The 22,529-nt window shown below is 36.1% G+C and overlaps 1 protein-coding gene across 2 annotated transcripts in view; it reads right to left on the reverse strand.

Annotated features, from left to right (window-relative positions):
- The window catches only part of SCN9A (sodium voltage-gated channel alpha subunit 9), a 175,295-nt gene that overhangs the window by 92,116 nt on the left and 60,650 nt on the right, over window positions 1-22,529 (reverse strand). For both annotated transcript variants that reach the window (XM_070581525.1, XM_070581526.1), the window contains 3 exons: window positions 5,989-6,296; window positions 368-486; window positions 1-12 (listed from right to left, as the gene is read on the reverse strand). The exon at window positions 1-12 is cut by the window's left edge and continues 78 nt beyond it. In XM_070581525.1, coding sequence (XP_070437626.1) covers window positions 1-12; window positions 368-486; window positions 5,989-6,246 — 389 coding nt within the window. In that variant the 5' untranslated portion in view covers window positions 6,247-6,296. The remainder of the gene's footprint in view (window positions 13-367; window positions 487-5,988; window positions 6,297-22,529) is intronic.

Below are 22,529 nucleotides of genomic sequence, written 5' to 3' on the forward strand. Positions count from 1 at the left end.
ATGCTGAATAAGGTAGCTTAGAATCAAGGAATATGACAGAAGACCACAGTAGGAACTTTGAATATTTGATAATGACATTTCTTGAAATACTAACAACTTTTCCTTAGAAAATAATTCTAAATAAGCTTCTAGACTTTTTTTAAAAATCTCTGTGAACAAGGGAGTAATAGATAAAAGTCATTCATCCGAAAATGGCAAAATTGCCATTCTCCCAATCTTCTCAGAGACCTACACCAAATTATACTGTAATTGATAAACTAAAACCAGAGTCTTTTCAGGTACAAAAGGACTAAAATCCAAATTTAAATAAAATAGTAAAAACTATATTTTAAAGAACCATTGCAAGTTAGCATTTTAAAAAGGATATGAGTGTACTAAAATCTTAATAGATATTCTTCTTAGAGGACTGAAAGGAGAGAGTATGTACAAGGCAGGTGTGGCATTGAAACGGAAGATTGCTTTCCCTTTGTTCAATACTATGAAAGTCTGCAGGAGCAAAAAGAAAACAGTATGAAATGAGAATCCAAAATTTCAATCTAGTACATTAATATCAGCAGTTTACCTCTCCATGTGGTGGTGTCATATTAAAGAAACATTGTCATCAGACTCAAGCAAAGTAGTTCCAATGCCATTGATGTAGCTATATATGTCACGCTGGCCAATGAACTCCAAGTCCATTTCTTCTCAGTTAATCAAGAAGTGAGCCATTTATGAGTATATATTGGTTAGGGCTCCCAAAATACAATATTTTCTCTATTTCATATCCCTTGAACACCCACATCAGCAACAATAACTTATGGCCATTGGAATTAGTTTAAAACACAACCTCCTTCTTTCATTACTCTGCATTTTTTTTAAGGTATACTTTTTTGGTGAGGAAGATTGGCCCTGAGGTAACATCTGTGGTCAATCTTCCTCTTCTCTCTTTTTTTCTCCCCAAAGCCCTAGTACATAATTATATAGCCTAGTTGTACATCCTTCTAGTTCTCCTATTTGGGATGCCACATCAGCATGGCTTTGATGAGTGGGGCTAGGTCCGTGCCCAGGATCTGAACCAGCAAACCTTCAGCTGCCAAAGCGGAGCACGTGAACTTAACCACTATGACACCAGACCAGCCCCTGTTACACTGCATTTTAAGCAAACCAAATAGAAATCAGCTATCTTGATTTTTACCATAACATCTTAAGAATTTTAATACTTGTTGGCTACTGTCATGGTTAGTAGCAAACGTTCCAAAATAGGAGTTCTTCCAAAAAAGTATTTTCATAAATTTAAGGAAAATTAGAGTTGGAAGAGTCCTACTATCCAGTTCAATTTTCCTTTTAGATACAATACTAATAACAGCTAAAGTAAAAACACAGATTAAAAGACTTGCTTGCTACTATCCATGGTAATTTTTAAAAATAATATGAATAGAACCAAATATTCTTAAAATATGTTATTGTACCCACGGCATAATGAGTGACATTCTCCATGTCTTTGGCATTTAATTAAAAAATTTAAAATCCAAACAAATAAACAGCAACAACAACAGAACATTAAAATAACCTGAGGGATTGGCTTGGAAATCAGAGAGACCAAGTTCAAACCCTTGTCTCATTTTCCCGCAGTTGGCAGGCAATTACTTGTGAAATCTGGAAGCCATGGACTTGGTCTTTTTTGGTGTTGTTTAATCTGACTTTTTTATACAGGATGAGTGGGCTTCTGGTAATAAACATTTTTCACCAAATTAGAGACATAAGTTCGAGTATCTTGCTTTTTCATTGTGTGTGGCAGAGTTCTCAAGAAAACAAACCAGAATCTATTGTTTTCAGATGCTCTTGTATATTTCTGGTCTCTTTCACTATACCAGTGATGTCTAAACATAATTTAATATAAAGTTCACTTTTACATTGAAAAGTAGTTTTAAAATTAATACCTCGTCTTTGAGTACAATTATTGTTTTCTTAAATAGCAATACATTGTGCTTTTTAAAATTCGTTCATCCATTATTTTCCTCAGTTGTGCAGTGAGCAGCGATGGCATAAGAGGTAATGAAAGGAGTTTGAACATAAATGAGGCATGCGTTTTGCATGCAAATTACTTCCTAGAAAAGTAATAAGAACACGATAACTCGAATACAAGGCAAGATGTGACAGGTGTCAAACAGAAGTACAAATGGAGGAGTATGAAAGTAAAGAGGGGACAGGGTCACATGTCTGTTAGAATTATCAGGGAGACTTCATGAACCAGAGGTCACCTGGGCTAACGTGAAAATCACAACATTACTGCCTAGCCTTGGCAAGATCGCATTACCTTTACTTGAAATTAAAGAAGAAAAAAAGAATTAGTTTGCTATTTTTAAATTTAAATTCCCAATTTTCATTAGCTTTAAAAACTTCTTTAGGAATGTTTGGGTTTATATACATCCAGGAGTTCCTTGTAGGCAGGAAAAGTAGGCATGCCTATGAAATTTGGGAGATCACTATCAGTCTCTAGTAAATTCTAAAATCCCACTAACAAAGGCCTAGATGTCAAAGTCTGAATCAGTTCTTCTCATTTTGCTCATTTATTTAAGGATTTGTTGAACATAAAATTAGAGAATTATGGTGCTTAAAGAGCATACGCTTTGGAGTGGACAGATATGATTTGAAACACCAGATCCACCATTTAGCAGCTTGAGAGCTAGCACTTATTGTCTGTGACGCTATTGAGTTTCTGGTACATTGTAAATTCTTACTAAATGGTGGGAGCAGCTGCTGATATTACAGGCTGAACAGATAAGGCACCAAGGATATGTTCTAAGACATCCAAGACAATGTACCTGTCCTCTTAATACCCATAGCCAAGAGTGACTGGTAATTTACTCTTTCTTAAAGACAAACTTTCTCTTATAATAAAGGTACCACATGACACTATTACAAAGCACTTACACATTCATCACATAAAACCATACACATTTACCCATAAAAATAAAGCCCTGACTTCTACGGTTAGTTTATTAAGTGTTCTTTGTTTTAACAAAGCATTGATAATTACACTGAAATATAAATTAAAATCTGAACTCAGGCCAAATTAGGGGTCATTAAGTTGTTGGAGTTTTTGTTTGTTCGTTTTTTTGTGAGAAAGATTGGTCCTGAGCTAACATCTGTTGCCAATTTTCCTCATTTTTCTTGAGGAAGATTGTTGCTGAGCTAACATCTGTGCCAACCTTTCTCTATCTTTTGTGGGATGCCGCCACAGTGCAGCTTGATGAGTGGTGCTAGGTCCGTGCCCAGGATCCGAACCTGCGAGCCCCAGGCCCCCGAAGCAGAGCACATGAACTTAACCACTATGCAACCAGGCGGTCCCTCATTAAGATTTTTAATATAAGCAATGAACACAATGTAGCAGAATAAAATTTGTGTCAATTAGTATGAATAACATGAAACATAAAAAGAATCAATCCACGGAGAAGTCAACCCTAAAGCCGTTAAGTGGAAGTCAAAACTATTTTTACCAAGAATATTTGAGGAGTTAGGACAAGGCATAAAAAGTTGCTAATTTAAAGCTCCAAATCATAAGAAAATAAAAAGACTCCATCATTCCTTTGGGCATTTGTTCACATTTTAAGAATAGAGGACCATGAAAAAATAGATTACTTTGTTTGACCTAGTTCTCCCCGAGTATACTGATGCGGGTGTGGGTTAGGCTTTTGATGCAGTTGGTGCGTTATGTGAAAGAAGCTGGGGGCCAACTCAAGGGCTTGGAGTTCTACCCCAAACCTTCTCTATTAAATTAGTCTATCACATAGCTAAAATTTCTCCATTAGTTAATGTCTATTGTCCTCTATCCAAGTTCAAACATTTTCTCTTTACCTCCCAAGTCATTTTAAGCCAATATTAGTTTGTATCTCTGACTTGGGGATTATTCCAGAAAGATCCTTTTCCTCCATAAGGGGTAGCTGGTTAATTAACATCCAGGCCCCCTTTGGAAATGGGAAATGCAGTAGATATCCATGCAGAGCCAGAAATTTTTCTGGGTGAAGTAAAATCAGAAAGTACTTTTTATTTTGCCTGTTTCATTATTTACTCATTCATGATTTTGTTCATTTTTGCAAAGTTGTTATATGACCAAATCTAAACTAAGAAATGTGGCACAATAGAATATCTCAGCAGGGAGTCAAACCAACTTGAATTTAAAAATCTACAACAAAATTTACTAGCATGTAACATTTGGGAAGTTACTTAATTTCCCCAAGCCCTTAGTCTCATCTAAAAATAGGGTATTACTTCCTAACTCACCAGCTTATGATAAATAGATGTGCTAATTTGTATAAAAAATCCAGTGCCTGACACAGAGACCCTCAATACATAATAGCATTCTTCCTTTCTGTGTCAGAATACAGACATTAACTAGAATGCTGTGTAATATTTCACGGGCCTCTCAGGTATCCCGTTTTCTATTACTGTTCTGTCAACTCGTTGAGATGCTGGTTTTAATGTGAAGCAAAATATTAGGTATTGCTATTCATAGCAACGACCACTGAGGTAGTTCTACCACCAAAATTAACATCACATTTTGTATTTCTCAAGACATTGCAAATATGTTCTTTATTTTATTTGCTACATGTCTTATCAAGAAATATTCCCTTTTATTTATACAAACAAATCAAAATTATTTTTAATGGACTTTATCCTGCCTTTCTTGACCTCTCAAATATAAGTCTGCAGATGCCGTGCAGCAAAGAAAGCATTGTTGGAGAAAGTTATGGAACCTGCTGACCTAATCCTTTACTGTCTCCTCTTTGTCAACTTCAACCTGGTTGTGTTTGCTACTGTGTCAGAAATTATTGTAATCCCATTCTCATTTTCAACAGAATACCCTTTATAGAAGTTGTTTCAAACGTTCTCCCATTTCCTTAATGCAGTCAACAGTTCTGCTCTGCTGCTCTCAACACTGACTCTCAAAGGTCATTTTCGACTCCTGTAGTAAGGAAAATGTTGACACCATTTTACGTGCATTTTCTCTGATGTGTCTCCATTTACTTCAACCCATCAGACTTAAATCCATCCTCCTATCTTCCCCTCAAGACTCAGACAGTAAGATTCTCTTGACTTTTCCACTGCAAATACAATCTGATCTGTAGCTTGTACCTTGTCTGTTAACATCAGCAACTAGCTACATCACTCCAACTCTATATTTTTCTCTTTGGCCAAGAATAACTTTTCTTTACTTTCAAATGTCCTATTTATACCCTATGTTAAAAAGGTTTTCAATTTATTTGGTGCCTCATATAGGTTTTTGATTTATTTGGTGCCTCATATGACCATCTTTCTGGTGGAAAATTTCTCAGCATGCATGGACTGCCAAGCACTTCCCCTTCATACTTGTTACCCACCACTATCTTGCTTTCATTTCCATCACCTAACACAAACTGCTTGCAAAAAGTGACTAACTCATCCTCCTTGCTCATTCCAATAGTCTTTCTCTATCCTCAACTTTCTGGGTAATTTTATGTGATACTCTCTTCCCTTCTTTTTTGAACAATGGAAAATTTTCTGGTTTTCGTCCTACCTCTCTGACCATCTCAGACTCCTCTTTCTCTCCAACACCCTAAACGAAGCGACTCTCTAAACTCCATTATGAGTTCAGCGATTATACATATTCCCATGGATTCAGCTGTCACCTCCCTGCAGATGCATTCTGGACATATCACCAGGTCTTATTTATCAAATTGACAATTATTTTGTTCCTCCAAGTATGCATTTGTACCATGTCCAAAAAAGCAGAACATTTTCCTGAACACATTTAAGAAACCAAGGAAATCAAAATGGTATGTCAGTGACAGGACCAGTGGTGACGAAAAATTAGAAGTACCTATTCTGAATATCCTACATATATATTTAACTGAACGTTTTTGTCATGATGTGGTTTTTCAATAAATTGTACTTAATCTCAATTTAAAATATCTTTCTGTACAAAAGAAGCAAACAGAGACTGCATCACTGCGATCATAAGACACTTACTTTTTTGTCTGCGTAATAGGGGTCCAGGTCTTCCAGGGGCTCTGACACCATGCCTGGAGGGATGTCCCTGTAGATGAAGGGCAGCTGTTTGCCAGCTTCCAAGTCACTGCTTGGCTTTGGGCCTTCTTCATCATCATCTTTCTTTTCTTCTTTGGGTTCCTTTGTTTTTCCTTCAGCGATACGTTGTTCAATGCGGGCAAGAGACTGTTTTGTGAAGTAGACGAAGCTCTGAGGTCCTGGGGGAGGCAACATTGCCATCTTTTCATCCTGTATATTTCATTTCCCCTTCAGCTCCTTACATAAGAGGCCTAAGTGGAAACAAAAAAAGCCTTAAGTTTTTGCCAGCCAGAGGTGGCACATTAAAAATACTACTACTAATAAACAGATTTTTGGTTTCAACTACAAGAAGTAATGTGTTCACAAAATTATCATGTTGAATTAGCATTTACTAAGTGATTACTATGTGAAAGACTTAGTTTCCATGCTCTCTAACCATCTTTATTTAAAAATTTGAACTTAACACTTCATAGCTTTTAAAGTAAAAAAGTGATGGGGCTGGTCCTGTGGTATAGCGGTTAAGCTCACATGCTCCGCTTCGGTGGCCCAAGGTTTGACAGTTCTGATCCTGGGCGTGGACCTACATACTGCTTATCAAGCCATGCTATGGCAGGTATCCCACATATAAAGAAGAGGAAGATGGGTATAGAGGTTAGCTCAGGGCTAATCTTCCTCAAAAAAAAAAAAAAGAAAAAAAGTGAAAATGATGAAAAAAATTTTTTAATTCTGTTTACTTTTCATCTGTATTCACTTTTGGTGCAATTCAACTCAACTTTCTTCAGTTAAAAGTCTTTATGACAGTGCTTATGATAATACCACTCTTCAGGTTCTCCTCTTGCCTCTCTGATCACCTGATCCTCTTCTGTCTTACATCTCATAACATGCCCACACCCTCACTCCTCTGTCTTGGAGAAACTCATTTCTGTGAAATGAGGTGGTGGAAGATCATTTTACTCTATTTTAGACGTTTATATTTTCTTCAAATAAATAAATATCCCTTTACAAATCAGAAAAATATATTTCTGTTTTGAATTAAAAACAATTTTGGCAAATATTTTAGGAAGAACAAAGCAAAGGAAAGAAATTTGGGAAATATTTGTGATAGATTCAATTAAAAAGAAAAAAAACCCACTACAATATGCATTCAAACCATAACTTCCCTAATTAACTTATATGTGTATACAAAACATTACAAAAGCTACAGAAAAGAAAAATATGAAATAAAAATTTCATTTCTATATATTAGCATTTTGCAATGTTCTAAATAAAAGAGTTTGAAAAATAATAGTTTCTATTTTAAAAACAACAGACTCATTAATTTTAAAGAGTCAAGGTAACTTCATAAAACTCCTCCATTAGAAAATAAAAATGTTGTGTTCTTTCTTTTTTTGCATTAGGATTGCATGAGAGTTGGGACGCACCAATTTCCATTGTGTCAACCCACTGTGAACAGCTTTAAAGATTGTATGTTAAATAATATCATCACGCACAGAGGGAAGGAGAACTAAAATAAGCCATGGTCTGCTATCTTATTTTCCAATGCTAAATGTAAAAATTAAACAATCACAGTAGTGACAACACAGGTTATATACAGTCACAGAAAGGGGTGGGAAAGCCTGAAATTAATTATGGTTTTCCAGGTTTCTCCTATTCCCATGTCAAACAAAATAAACTTCAATTATGCTTAAAACAAAATGGATGACTTTCCCCTCAGTTATTCGGGCACAGTACAAAAACAACCTTTACCAGAAATCTATGTATGTTAAAAAGAGGTGGAAAACCAGTTTAAAAACAGCAGAAAAATAATCAGTTAGCAACATAAATTTATATAAAAATTTATAAAGCAAATCTAGCCTTTATGAAAGATGCTCTTTCTATGGTTTATCACAAATTGAGTCTGTATTTTGTCATGGCATGTATCATCACATTTCTTTTTTAATCTGCTGGCCCATCTTCATTTTAAATGTTTTTACCAATTACTTATTCTGGGCGTGTTACTAAATTAGATATTTAGAGCTGTGAGAGTAAGGAGAAAGCACAGTTTTTGCCTTTAAGGAAGATACATTCTAAAAGGGACACCAATCACACCAAATCATACAGCAAAGACAAACCTAGTTTCACTGTAGTAAAGGAGACTTCAACTAGCCTAAATAACTCACATCCTCTTTTGATATCCTGGTGTAGAAACAGAGATAGAGGCATGTGTTCAGGAGAGAGAGTATCGTAGGTAATAGGAAGTGGTGAGTTCCTCCGATTTAACTACAAAGTTGCAACCACTTCATTTCTTTTTAAAATTTATTTTATTGAGGTCACATTGGTTTATAACATTACATAAATTTCATGTGTACATCATTATATTTCGGCTTCTGTATAGACTGCATGGAGTTCACCACCAAAAGTCTACTTTCTGTCTGTCACTATATATATGTGCCCCTGTATCCCTTTCACCCCCCACCCCTACCCCTCCGGTAACTACCAATCTGTTCTCCTTATCTATGTGTGTTTGTTTATCTTCCACATACAAGTGAAGTCATGTGGTAATTGTCTCTCTACATCTGACTTATTTTGTTTAGCATAATACCCTCAAGTTCCATCCATATTGCTGCAAATGGGACGATTTTGTCCTTTTTATGGCTGAGTAGTATTCCATTGTGTATATATACACCACATCTTCTTTAACCATTCATCCATTCATGGGCACTTAGATGGCTTCCATGCCTTGGCTGTTGTGAATATTGCTGCAGTGAACACAGAGGTGCATGCATCTTTTTGAATTAGTGTTTTCACGTTCTTTGGATAAATATCCAGAAGTAGAATAGCTGGGTCATATGGTATTCCAATTTTTAATTTTTTGAGAGATCTCCATAGTGTTTTCTGCAGTGGCTGCACCAGTGTGCATTCCCACCAGCAGAGTATGAGGTTTCCCTTTTCTCCACATCCTCTCCAACACTTGTTATTTCTTATCTTGTTAATAACAGCCATTCTGACAGGTGTGAGGTGATATTTCATTGTGGTTTTGATTCACATTTCCCTAATAATTAGTGATATTGAACATCTTTTCATGTGCCTGTTGGCCATCTGTATAGCTTCTTTAGAAAAATGTCTGTTTAGATCCTCTGCCCATTTTTTGATCAGACTGGTCATTTTTTTCTTGTTGAGTGTTTTTGATTACTGTTTCAATCTTTACTTGTGAATAGTCTTTTCAGTCTCTATTTCCACTTGATTCAGTTTTGGGAGGTTGTATGATTCTAAGAATTTATCCATTTCTTCTAGGTTACCCAATTTGTTGGCCTATAACTTTCTATAATATCTCTTATAATTCTTTGCATTTCTGTGGTACCTATTGTAGTTTCTCCTTTTTCATTTCTGATTTTATTTATTTGAGCCTTTTCTATTTTTTTCCTAGTGAGTCTAGCTAAGCATTTGTCAATTTTGTTTATCTCTTCAAAGAACCAGCTCTTAGGGGCCAGCCTGGTAGTGTAGGGGTTAAGTTAGGGCACTCCACTTCAGCAGCCTGGGGTTCACGGGTTCAGATCCCAGGCACAGATCTAGCAACACTCGTCTAGTCATGCTGTGGCAGCATCCCACACAAAATAGAGGAAGATTGGCACAGATGTTAGCTCAGTGACAATCGTCCTCAAGCAAAAGAGGAAGATTGGCAACAGGTGTTAGCTCAGGGCCAATCTTCCTCACACACACACAAAAACCCAGCTCTTAGTTTTACTGATCCTTTCTTTTTCTTTTTAGTCTCTATTTAATTTATTTCTGCTTTGATTATTATTTCCTTCCTTCTACTGATTGGGCCTTGACTTGTTCTTATTTTGCTAATTCTTTTAGGTATAGTGTTAGATTGTTTATTTGAGATTTTTCTTGTCTCTTCAGGTAGGCCTGTGTTGCTATATACTTCCCTCTTTAGTACTGCTTTCACTGCATCCATAAGTTCTGGTATGTTGTGTTTTCATTTTCATTTATCTCTAGGTATTTTTAAATTTCTCCTTTGATTTCTTCATTGATCCAATAGTGATTCAGTAGCATGTTGTTTAGTCTCCATGTATTTGTGACTTTTCCAGCTTTTTTCTTTTGGTTGATTTCTAGTTTCACATCATTGTGGTCAGAAAAGATGCTTGATAAGATTTCAGTCTTCTTAAATTTACTGAGGCTTGTTTTGTTTCCAAAATATGGTCTATCTTTGAGAATGTTCCATGTGCACTGGAGAAGAATGTGTACTCTGCTGCTTTTGGATGGAATGTTATGTATATATCTACTAAGTCCATCCGGTCTAGTGTTTCCTTTAAGGCCAATGTTTCCTTGTTGACTTTCTGTCTGGATGATCTATCCACTGATGTAAGTGGGGTACTGAAGTCTCCTACTATTATTGTGTTGCTGTCAATTTCTCCCTTTACATCTGTTAATAGTCGCTTTATATACTTTGGTGCTCCTGTGTTAGCTGCATATATATTAATAAGCACTATGTCTTCTTGGTGGAATGCCCCTTTTCTCATTATATAATGTCCATCTTTGTCTCCTGTTCTTTTTTGGCTTGAAGTCTATTTTGTCTAATATAAGTATGGCTACACTCACTTTCTTTTGGTTGCCATTTTCTTGGAGTATCATCTTCCATCTCTTCACTCTGAGCCTGTGTTTGTCTTTAGAGCTAAGATGGGTCTCCCAGAGGCAGCATATTATTGAGTTTTATTTTTCAATCCATTCAGCCACTCTGTGTCTTTTGATTGGTGAATTTAATCCATTTACATTTAGAGTGATTATTGATATATGAGGGCTTAATACTACCATTTTATATTTTGTTTTCTGATTGTTTTATATTTCCATTGTTACTTTTCCCCTGTATTGCTGTCTGTCATTTCAGTTTGGTGGTTTTCTGTCATGTTTTTCTCAGTTTGCCTCTTTATTTATGTTTTGTGACTCTACTCTGACTTTAAATTTTGTGGTTACAATGAGGTTTGTGTAAAAGATCTCATAGATGAGATAGTCCTTTTTCTGCTGATAGCATCTTATCTCCATTTGCCTATGCAACTCTGTCCTTTCCTTTTCCTCTTCTATGTTTTCGTCACAAATTATCCTTTTTTGTGCTGTGAATTTGTTACCAAATTGAAGTTGTTATAATAATTTTTGATGCTTTCTTTCCTTTTAGACTTGATGTTATAATTAAGTGTTTAGTAACCTATTCTGATATAGAATTACAACTTTCTGAATCTGTCTACTTATCACCTTGCACAAAGCTTTGTATACTTTTGCTTTTTCATTTCAGGCAGGAAGGCTCCTTTCAACATTTCTTGTAAGGCAGGTCTGCTTGCAATGAACTCCCTCAGCTTTTGTTTATCTGGGCAAGCCTTTATTTCTCCTTCATGTCTGAAGGATAACTTTGCTGTATAGAGTATTCTTGGTTGATAGTTTTCCTCTTCCAACATTTTGAATATACCATTCCATGTACTACCAGCCTGTAGAGTTTCTGAAAACTCTACAGCTGAAAAATCTGCTGATCACCTGATGTGGGTTCCTTTGTAAGTTATTTTCTTCTCTCTGGCCACTCTTAATATTCTTTCTTTGTCATTGACTTTTAACAGTTTTAATATAATGTGCCTTGGAGAAGGTCTTTTTGCATTGAGATATTAGGAGTTCTATTAGCTTCATGTACTTGTATATCTATTTCTATCCCCAGGTTTGGGAAGTTCTCAGTTATTATTTCTTTGAATAAGCTTTCTGCTTCTTTCTCCCTCTCTTGTTCTGTGATACCATAATCCTCATGTTGTTTTTCCAAATTGTCAGATATTTCTCATAGAATTTCTTCATTTTAAAAAAACTTAGTTCTCTCTCCTCTTTCGCCTGAATCATTTCTAGATTTCTATATTTGAGCTTGCTAATTCTCTTTTCCATATAGTCTACTCTAACTCCAGTGCTTTTCACTTTATTTTTCATCTCATTGCGTTTTTCATCTCTAGATTTTCTGTTTAGTTTCTTTTTTAGAGTTTCAATCTCTTGGGTGAAGTACTCCTTCTGTTCATTAATTTTATTCCTGACCTCACTGAACTGTCTTTCTGAATTTTCTTGAAACTGTTTGAGTTTCTTCATGACAGCTGTTTTGAATTCTCTCTCAGTTAGATCACAATGTTCTGTGACTTCAACTTTGGTTTCTGGAGAGTTATTATTTTTGTTCTGTTCTACTGTGTGACTGCAGTTCTCCATGGTACTTGATGAGTTGATCCTGTCAGCAAATTTGTGGTAGTAAACACCTTTCTTATTTGGGTAAGGATTTGGTTACTTTGATTCTGAGTTGCTTCTGGTTGTATTTGAGAGCCTGCACTTTTCCCCCTCCACTGCCTCTGCCTGAGGTGTTGTCAGTGCCCTCCTTGTGCTGCTTGTTCCTCCAAGGTTGCTTGTGCATTGCTGCTTTTGATGTCACTGCAGTCATGGGTGTTGCCACTGCAATCACCAGGCTGTGAGCACTTCTGCTGATTCCAGAATCACCTGGGTCTTGTGTTTTCTTACTGGCTCTCCACAGGTTTGGTTGTTGCTGCCCTATGTATCACCTGTGCTGCTGCTCACAGGTTATGGTTGTCTGGGGGTGCTGGCAGCACTGCTGCCAGGGGTGCTGGGTTCATGGATGTTGTTGTTGCTGCCAGGGGCTTGGGGTATTGTATGCAGCCCCCAGTGCTGGTAGAGCTGGTTTTGAGGGTGCGGCCACTGGGGGCTGTGTCATGGATGGGTTCTGCTGTGGCTCCTGAAGCCTCAGTTTGCAGGTGCCACCTGCCATCACTCAGGGAGATTCAGGGACTAAGTTGTGAGTACCACAGCCTCTGGTTGCTGGTGTGTGCCAGTGTGCTTTTTGAAACTTCAGGTCAGTGCACCACCAACACTGCCTGGAGTATCTGCATTTTGGATCACCATCACCAGGGGAGGAGCAAGGGGCTGCTCCCTTGGTTCCACTGCCTCTCAGAGGTCCAGTCCACCCACCTTCAGCTGTATAGATGTATGGATCTCTCAGGCATTCTGGTGTGCTGTGTAAGGAGTAGTCTGTTGTTCAATGGATGTCCTCTGGTTGTCACGTAGAAGGGAAAGACAAAGGGAACAACTCATCTGCCATGATGCTGACGTCACTCAAACATTGCGATACAAATTTCAGAATTCTTTTGTCAGTCTCTCCAATGGTGAAGAACTAAAAACTTCTTATAAATAGTAGATATACAGCAGCATTTCATGGGAGAGAATATGTCAAAACCCATACAATGGCACATTTAGAAATAAAAACACATGTCTCCTTGTGGATTTAAAACTATGGAAGTATACACTTATGAAAAAGAAGTACAAGGTCAGTCCACTCTGCTGGCCACAAGCAGCTAATATTATTGCTTTTGAAGAGAACTTGGATAGTGAATTGACTATGTGTGTACTGTTTATCTTGGGTTTTAAAATATTTTACTAAGATAATTTACTCTATTATTTCAATACCAGTAAGAAGAGACATATATTTTGATGGAAAATAAAGTTGAGATGATTTTTTTAAAAGAATATAGTGAAAAGTAAGGGACATTGCATGTGCACATCCAAAGTAGCATAGAGTGAATTATGAAAGATAGAGCGAATCATGAGACAGCAATTCCACTACTAGGTATATACTCAACAGAACTGAAAACGTATGTCCCAACAAAAACTTGTACATGAATGTTCACAGCAGCATTATTCACAATAGCTAAAAAGTGGAAACAACCCAAATGTCCATCAACTGGCAAATAGATATATAAAGTACAGTGTATCCACACAATGGAATACTATTTTACAATAAAAGGAAATTAAATGCAGACACATGTTATAACATGAATTAACCCTGAAAATCCTGTGAAAGAAGTCAGACCCAAAAGGCCACATATTTGTATGAAATATCCAGAATAGGCATATCCTCATAGACAAAAAGTAGATCCTTGTTGCCAGAGGCTGGGTGGTGGGGGTAATGGAGAGTGACTGTTAATGGTTAGGGGGTTAACGGTTAATGGGAATGGAGTTTCATTCAGGGGTGATAAAACTGTTCTAAAATTAGATAATACCAATGGTTGCACAACTCTGTGAATATACTAAGAACCACTGAATGTATACTTCAAAAAGGTGATTTTTATGGGATATAAACTACACCTCAATAAAACTATTATAAAAACATTCTAGAAAATTGAATCGTGAAAATTGCCTTGAGAAGAAGAAAAAAGTCTAGTAAAACAGAAACAAATGTGTATATTCAACACCAATCACCTTATGAGTCTCTATAAGCTAAGTATAAACATGAGATTGCTTCTTGTCTAAGATTAATTCAGGAGAAGCTAACGTTTAGTTCTAGCACTTAAAGTCTAAGCCTGGTATAGATTATAAAACTTTGGTCACAAACCAGGTGACTTGATTCCAGAATTAGAAGAAGCTTTTTAGAAATTGCACTGTATCAATAGAGAAATAAGGCAGTGAGTACAGCTGCCACCTGGGCTTGGGAGATTCCTCAACACTTTTGGAAATCATAAAGGTGAGGGGCAGTGGTTACTTGCCTCAGCGGACTTTCAGTGTACATATACCTGGTCTCTTGGAGAAAAGGTGGCTGAAGAACTCGAATTTTTGTACATCCTACATTCAACTGGAGGGGGTTAGCTCTTTCAAGATTTGACAGAAATTCAGCTGTGAACTCAGATGTCCAGTCACCAATTCCACTCTTCCATTATTCCTATTCTTTTTTCCCTCTTTTTCTTCCCTTTACTCTCTCTCTATTTATGCACACCCTCAACATAGTTTCTGAGTCACTAAAGTATATACAAACAGCAGTGGCAGGGGGTGATGGATGTCAGTGGTACCACACATAGGAGATGTTTTCCTGATCCTGCTAAATTGAAGGAAGACACTAAGCACATGCTTAACATCAGGGTCTTTGGAAAGTAAGTTGAAGAGACTCTGATCAGATTCTGTGATCATCCTCTAGTTTTGAGGGTATAGGGGAAATCATTACCCCCTATCTGGCTGATGGGAATAAATGATGTGTGCACACTTTTTTTGGGGGGGTGAGGAAGATTAGCCCAGAGCTAACATCTGTTGCCAATCTTCCTCTTTTTGCTTGAGGTTGATTATTGCTGAGCTAATATCTGTGCCAATCATCCTCTATTTTCTATGTGGGATGCCGTCACATCAAGGCTAAGTGGTGTGTAGATCTGCACCTGGGATCTGAACCCATGAACCCTGGGCCACTGAAGCAGAGCATGTGAACTTAACCACTACACCATCAGGCCAGCCCCTGTGAAAACTTTTTGAGCATAATTTTGTAATATCTATCAAATACATATCTTAAATATGTTGATTCATTTTTATTGCCAAATAACCTCCCTTCTAGGAATTTATCCAAAAGCAATAATCTCAGATGTCTTCAAATATTTATGAAGAGGTTTACTGCAACGTTTTTATAATATTGAAAAATTGTAATCAATCCAAAAATCTTAACAGTCAAGGTTTCATCAAATGAAATATGAACATAGGATGAAAAACTGAGCAGCTTTTAAAGAATGCTTTCAAAAACTACTTAATGAGTTATAAAAATGTTATAAAGGATAATTAATGGAATGTAGGTTACACACACAAAAACATATGTATTCCTCTGAACTTAAAAAATATATAGAAATAAAGTCTGAAATTAAATGCACAATGTGTTCAATGAAGCTCACCCCTAGTTGAGAGATTACGGATTATTTTTATTAATGTCTTTATACTTTTCTTTATTTTTCAAATTTTTACAACAAAAATGTCATGCTTTTTTACCCAGAAAAAATGTACTTTAAAAATAGCCATTTAAATTTGTTTGAGCTGAATTTAACATATTCAATAAAATCAATCAATATTTATTCTCCTCATGTTTAATTTGCAATTTTGAAAAATATATTATTACTGTTTTGCCACTTCTTATTAATATTACTATGACTGCATCTTCTTTGAGTGAGATCACAATATTGCCCACAAAGACAACTTTTGTGTTCTCATGACTATTTTGAAAACTCACCATTTAATCTCATATTAGAAAATACTTGGACAACTACTGAAAATAAAAAGTGAAAGTGTTACCCTGCTATCTAGTATTTCCTACAGTTAAAATAGATATGCAAATATTTGATCTGAATTCTTTCCTTATTGTCTATTATCAATGTGTATATGCATACATCCTCTATCTATCTACCTATCAATTTATTTTTTCTTCATACACCATTCAAGTCAAAGCAATATCAGCTTCCAGTTCATGACAATGGTCTTGTCTCATGTATTTATCACTCCCTGGCTTCCAAATTCCCATTGCAATGAAAATAACGATGTACAGTAGGGAATAGTTTCATGACATCATTGAAAACCAGAGGAAGACACTAAAAAGTTTTCACAAATATGAATAAGAGATAGCAGATGAGATTACCCTAGTGAGGAGATCAGAGCAGAAACCACAGCCTAGAACACTCATCTGAGAACGTTAGAACAGAGAAAGAAATATTCCCAGTAAAGAAGTCAGAGACCTGGCACTTGGTGCAAGTAGGGCAGAAAACAAGTTGACTGAGCCAAGGATTATCTACTCAACAATGTTTAAGGTCACATTTTCCCACTTCTCCCTCTATATTGAAGTATGAAGCAGAATATTTTGGTTTATCCCCAGGCTAAAACCAAAATATTAATCCCCGAATTAATTGAGGTAACAACTAGCATGTCCAATTCCACCTTAGCTAGACGCAGGGTGGAGTTGACAGAAAGGTGGACTCTTCTTGCCTGTTCCACACCCCTACATCTGAAAATGTAAGCCGTAACAACACACTAGAAACATTCACAGAGCTTACAGTCACCCCTCCCTTTCAAGGTTGGATTTGTTTGGTAAACAGAATTCTATATTCTGCCTATACAAAAACAGAAGCAAACCTGACCAACAGCAGTGTATTTTTCATTCATAAATATTACTAGGTAACTATGGATAAATTGGTAATCAAGGACTACCAAACATAAAACTGAAGGACTAAGATGAGCAGACTAAACTAAGAATTTAGAATTAACATTCTCACAGAAATTTGAGGAGATACAGAATCTATTGTTAAACAAGAATAGGCTACCAAAAAAAAAAAAAAGGAATAAAAAAACAGCAAAAATTCTTGGTAATTAGAGGCATGATTTTCAAAATTAAAAATTCAATAGAATGTTTGCTGAAAAGAAGTAGAAGTCAGAATTTTAGTTACTTTTTAAGGGTACTTCACAAGGAAGTGACATTCTCAGGTGTGGAAATGTTCTAGATTTTGATCTCTGTGATGGTCACATGGGTATATACACATGTAAAAATTTATGGAATTCTATACTTTAGATTGTGCCAAAAAAATTTCTCCTAAAAAGTAGAGCAAAAGAGCAAAGAAAAACTCAAAATAAAATTCAGGAGATAGGGAATAATCCAGGGAATTCCAACATCAGTCCCATCTGAGTTCCCAAAAGCGGAAGCAGCAAATGGAAGAGAGGAAATAATAAATGATAGAAGAAAATTAATCAAGTCATCAGGCTGAAAGCATGAAAGTGGCTCAATTAAAAACGTCTATTCTAGGGACTGGCCCAGAGGTGTAGTGGTTAAGTTCACGTGCTCTGCTTCAGCAGCCTAGGGTTCACAGGTGCAGATCCCAGGCGTGAACCTACACACTGCTTATCAAGCCATGCTGTGGCAGGCATCCAACATATAAAATAGAGCAAGATGGGCACAGATGTTAGCTCAGGGCCAATCTTTCTCAAAAAAAAATTTTTTTTAGTGAAAATTTACAACTCTGATAATAAATACATGGTTTTGAAAAAAATCCATATATTAGACCCATTATTTGATATCTTTAGGGTAAATTGGAGACAATTGGAAATTTATTTTATTAATATTTCTTGCAAGGGACCAATGCGTCACAGTGTAAACCCTCACAGGGTTAAGGAATGTGTCTTCTACTTTCTCTGCCTAGACAAATACTGAACATTGTATCAGGTGCCACCTATGGCTGGCTTGCTGAATGTATGATTTTCAGTTGTATCAGACTTCATTAAATCTGACACCAATTCTTCCATAACTAAGTTTTAGATATTATCATTACATTATACTAATACCAAGAACCTGTAGTACGGAATTAATGAGTGTTATTCTCTACTATTTTCTTAGATACTACTGTTTCAAAAGTTCTTTTCACTTATGTTAGGTAATAGAAAAGGGCAGGTAAGTGTCATTTGTCCCTATTGCTACCAAAGAATGTATATGTCAAAATGAAGGTATACTCCATCACGGTTCTCAAGCAGGGTGTAAAAAAGAACCATCTGTGTAACTTAAAAAAAAAAAAAATCCAGCATCCCAGGTTTACCAAGAAAGGTGAAATAAAATTTGGGGGGGAGGGCCTAAGCTTGTCTACTCTTAAAAGGCATAAAATATTGATGTGAATCTATTGTTAAGAACCATTTCTAAAGCACCCAGTGCGGTAAATCAAAAATATCAGATGAATACGCATAAATGAATGACCAGGCTTTCGTTATTCAATAAGAGAGGAAATTCAATCAAGAACATAGACAAGTTTTTGGATTTTTGGTTTTTTTGAAGAGTAGGAATGCAAAATATCAACATTTAAAGTCTCCATTTTAAAATATAAATGATAACCATGAATAGCATTTGATAAAACAACATGCACTTTGAACTCTGAATCTGTATGATGCTCAGTGAAAGACAGAAGAGTTGGAATGAGGAGAGAGAAGGAAGGAATTAAATAAAAAGCTTGAAGGAGAGAAGGAATATGACAAACAAACCAAACAGGAAATGAGAATATAAAAAGAGAAAAAGGGATGAGAGATTAATAAAAGTGCTCTTGGTCCCTTAGCATACTTCCAGCTATAAAGTCCAAGACAATGAAAAAGCAAAGCAAGTTCTTCATCATATTGAGTTTTATTTTGAATTCTCAATATTTTAAGCATCACTCATGTTACTCATATTAGTTCATCACTGTTAGGCCTGGAAACCCCATTTCGTATTCCTTATTCTCTCCACATTCATTTGAGGTATACAGTGCTCCTCCTTGGAGTGTCCCCCATACTCACTCATCCTTCAGACATGTCAGCTCTCATACAACCTTAGATAATCTGTTGCTAAGCAATAAGAAAAGAGAAGGAAGATATACTGCTGCTGTAAAATAACCAAGAGTTACATTTAGTCTTTTCTCATATTTATTTTAAAAAGTTGATCTTCCTCCTTTCAGGGATAAATGACCACATTGTAAAAAAAGACAAAAGACATTAAAAGAAACACTTTTATTTTATCAGCTTAAGAGTTAAAAGTGTGTTACTACTTTATGAAGCACTATTTAGGAATGTATAAATTTAAAAAAAATAATTTTTCACTTTACATGACTTTATACATTTTCTTTTTGAGTTCTTGCAATATGACTCAAATTCCAAGAATGTAAAATGGACAAAATCCTTCAGAAATAATTAATGTATAACACGATGTGCACTTGTATCCAATACAGAAAAAAAAATGTATACCATGAAATAGTCTTGCATTCGATACACTAGTTTCAGTAGCTCAAAGATCAGCAATCATCTTGAACTTCGCCATCGCAATCCATGTTCGACATTTTATAGCTGTGGATCTTGTGCAGCTGACTTAAGTCTGACTCTGAGTCTGTTTCCTAGTTTGAAAAATGGGGTTAATAATCACTGCCTCAAAGAGTGGTTAGGATTGGGATGGTTAAGTCTGTAAAGTTCTTAGCAGCGAGTTTTGCACATACGAACCATTTACAAACGGTGCTCTTAATATTATTAACTTGTCTCCTCCTGCCTTGCTTTGGTCAGTTTCATCATGCAGCTGTAATTAAGATCTATTAATTATGTTAAACTTGAGGATATTTTAATTTATAGGAATTTATTAGCCTTTTAAACATGCAACATTTCACATATATGTATAAGATAAACAAAGATTTGGTTTAGACTAGTAATTCAAGAAGAAATTCTGGAAGTAGAAAGCCTGGAGTTTGAATCCTGAGTTCACCACTCACTGGCTATGTGACCTTGGATATCCAAGTTATGCAACCCTTCTGGGCCTAAAAACACTGAAACATTTAGAACAGTACCAGTTACTTTGTCAAACATAATGTTAGGCTCTATAAGTAGCGCTAGGATGAATATTGATTGCTCAGATGTTTAGATTGCTGCTGAATTTCCTTTAAGTATGTGAAGACTTGAAAAATGCATTTTTTTAGTTAGACAAAGTTATGTGGCTCAAGAACCATCATTAAGATTTTTTCTTTTTTAAAAAACATTGAATTAATATTTCTGAACAGGCTCAAAGGGAAATGAATTCTAACACTTGGTTCACCTTCTGAGAAGCATTTAAGCATCATTAATGGAGTCTCTGAACAGAGTACAAGACTGATCCCTTCTTCAAGCAAAGAAATATAACAGATAATCTCCAGAGAGTTTTAGGGACTCTGGGTGCCTGGTACGGCTCTGAACATACTGTTCTGAAAACTGCATTTCTGGAGTCAAAGATGAGGAGCAGCCATCAGGAAGCTGCTGTGGGGGATTCCTCTACTCCTCAGGGTTTCATGAAGCCCTTCATATGGGGATAAACTCAGGGAGGGAGATGGGGATGGGCTCCCTAGATGTTCACAGTCCAACTGTGAATCTCCCAGAAATCACCGAAGTGAACCCCAGCACTAAGTCTTACCTAACACTGGGTGCCTTACCTAATACTAGGTGTCTAATATTGGAACTCTGAACTGCAGTTCCCAATTGATTTATTGATAGGATATGTGTGTAAAATGTCCATATAAGTTTGCAATATTAATTGTAGTTTTGTATTGATTTTTACCAGCATACTTTGTCTTACATATGAAATCTACATTTAAACAATGGAATCAGTTATTCTCTTAAAATTGACTAATAATAACATACATCCAAAATTACACAATGTTATAAACAATTATGATCTCAATAAAGTTACTGGAAAAAAATATTTCCCATAGAATTCTTTTAACAGTGTTTCATTTGGCAACTTTCAACATTTCTTGTAGAAAACAAGTAATGTTTATACTTCTTGTTTGTTAAATTGTGTTTAGAGGGATGAAGGTATGATACTTCCTTATCCCCAAGAGCAGGAGAATAATTACATGCTCATAACTGTAGAATAACCTCAGGCTCTGTTTTATATTCAATCACTGACTCTCTTACCTGTAGCCAACACATTCTATATACATAAAATTAAAATCGATCCAATACACCAATTTGAAGACCTGCCAAAATCTGAATCAAACTGGGTCAGATCTAAATTATTTAAGACAGTGGACAAATGTAAAAATAAGTAAAATAGAATGTTTTATAGATGCTCACTGTTGTGAAATGAAAAATTGCTTTGAAAACAATTTCTCTGGAAACAGAGAGTGATGTTTTTCCCACAGATAAAATTTTGGTCGGAGTATCCTTCATTTTTGAAGCACTCTCAAGGTGCAATGAATCCATACATGAGCATTTAAAAAAGCATTTAAAGATAAATCATGGTTAACATCAACAGTGATAATTTATGTTGATGATATGTACCCTTGATATGACATGATGAGAATGGAACTTTACTTGCATGGTCTTCCTCCCCAAAACTCGTAACTTCCATCTAATCATGAGAAAAACGTCAGAAAAATTCCAATTCGGGGACATCCTGCAAAACATCTGATCAGGACTCCTTCAAATTGTCAAGGTCATCAAAAATAAGGGAAGTCTGAGAAACTGCAATAACCTAGAGATGCCTAAGGAGACATCATGGTAAAATGTAATGTGTTATCCTGGATAGAATCTTGGAAGAGAAAAAAGACAGTAGGGGAAAACGAAGAAAGTCTGAATAAAGTAAGGACATTAGTTGATAACAATAATGTATCAACATGGTTTCATTAATTGTGACAAATGTACCATACTAATGTAAGTTGTGAATAACAGGGGAAACTGGGTATGGGATACACGGGAACTCTCTGTACTATCCACATAATTTTTCTGTAAATCTAAAACTACACTAAGATAAAAAGTTTATTTTAAAAAGAAGAAATCACAGATGTAGAATTACACTAATATTATGTAAAGTTAAGAATGTCTCGGGGCTGGCCCTGTGGCCGAATGGTTAAGTTCACGTGCTCTGCTTTGGCGGCCCAGGGTTTCACCGGTTCAGATCTTGGGCGTGGACATGGCACTGCTCATCAGGCCATGCTGAGGTGGCGTCCCACATGCCACAACTAGAAGGATGCACAACGAAAATATGCAACTAAGTACTGGGGAGATTGGGGAGAAAAAGCAGGGGAAAAAAAAAGAGAAGATTGGCAAGAGTTGTTGGCTTAGGTGCCAATCTTTAAAAAAAAAAAAAGAATGTCTCAGGAAACTTGACTTTATCAAGTAAATACATTGCCATCATCTATAATGTACCTAAGTGATAGACCTAGAAATGT

The sequence above is a fragment of the Equus przewalskii genome, chromosome 17, assembly GCF_037783145.1.
Source record: "Equus przewalskii isolate Varuska chromosome 17, EquPr2, whole genome shotgun sequence".
NCBI classification, from domain to species: Eukaryota; Metazoa; Chordata; class Mammalia; order Perissodactyla; family Equidae; genus Equus; species Equus przewalskii.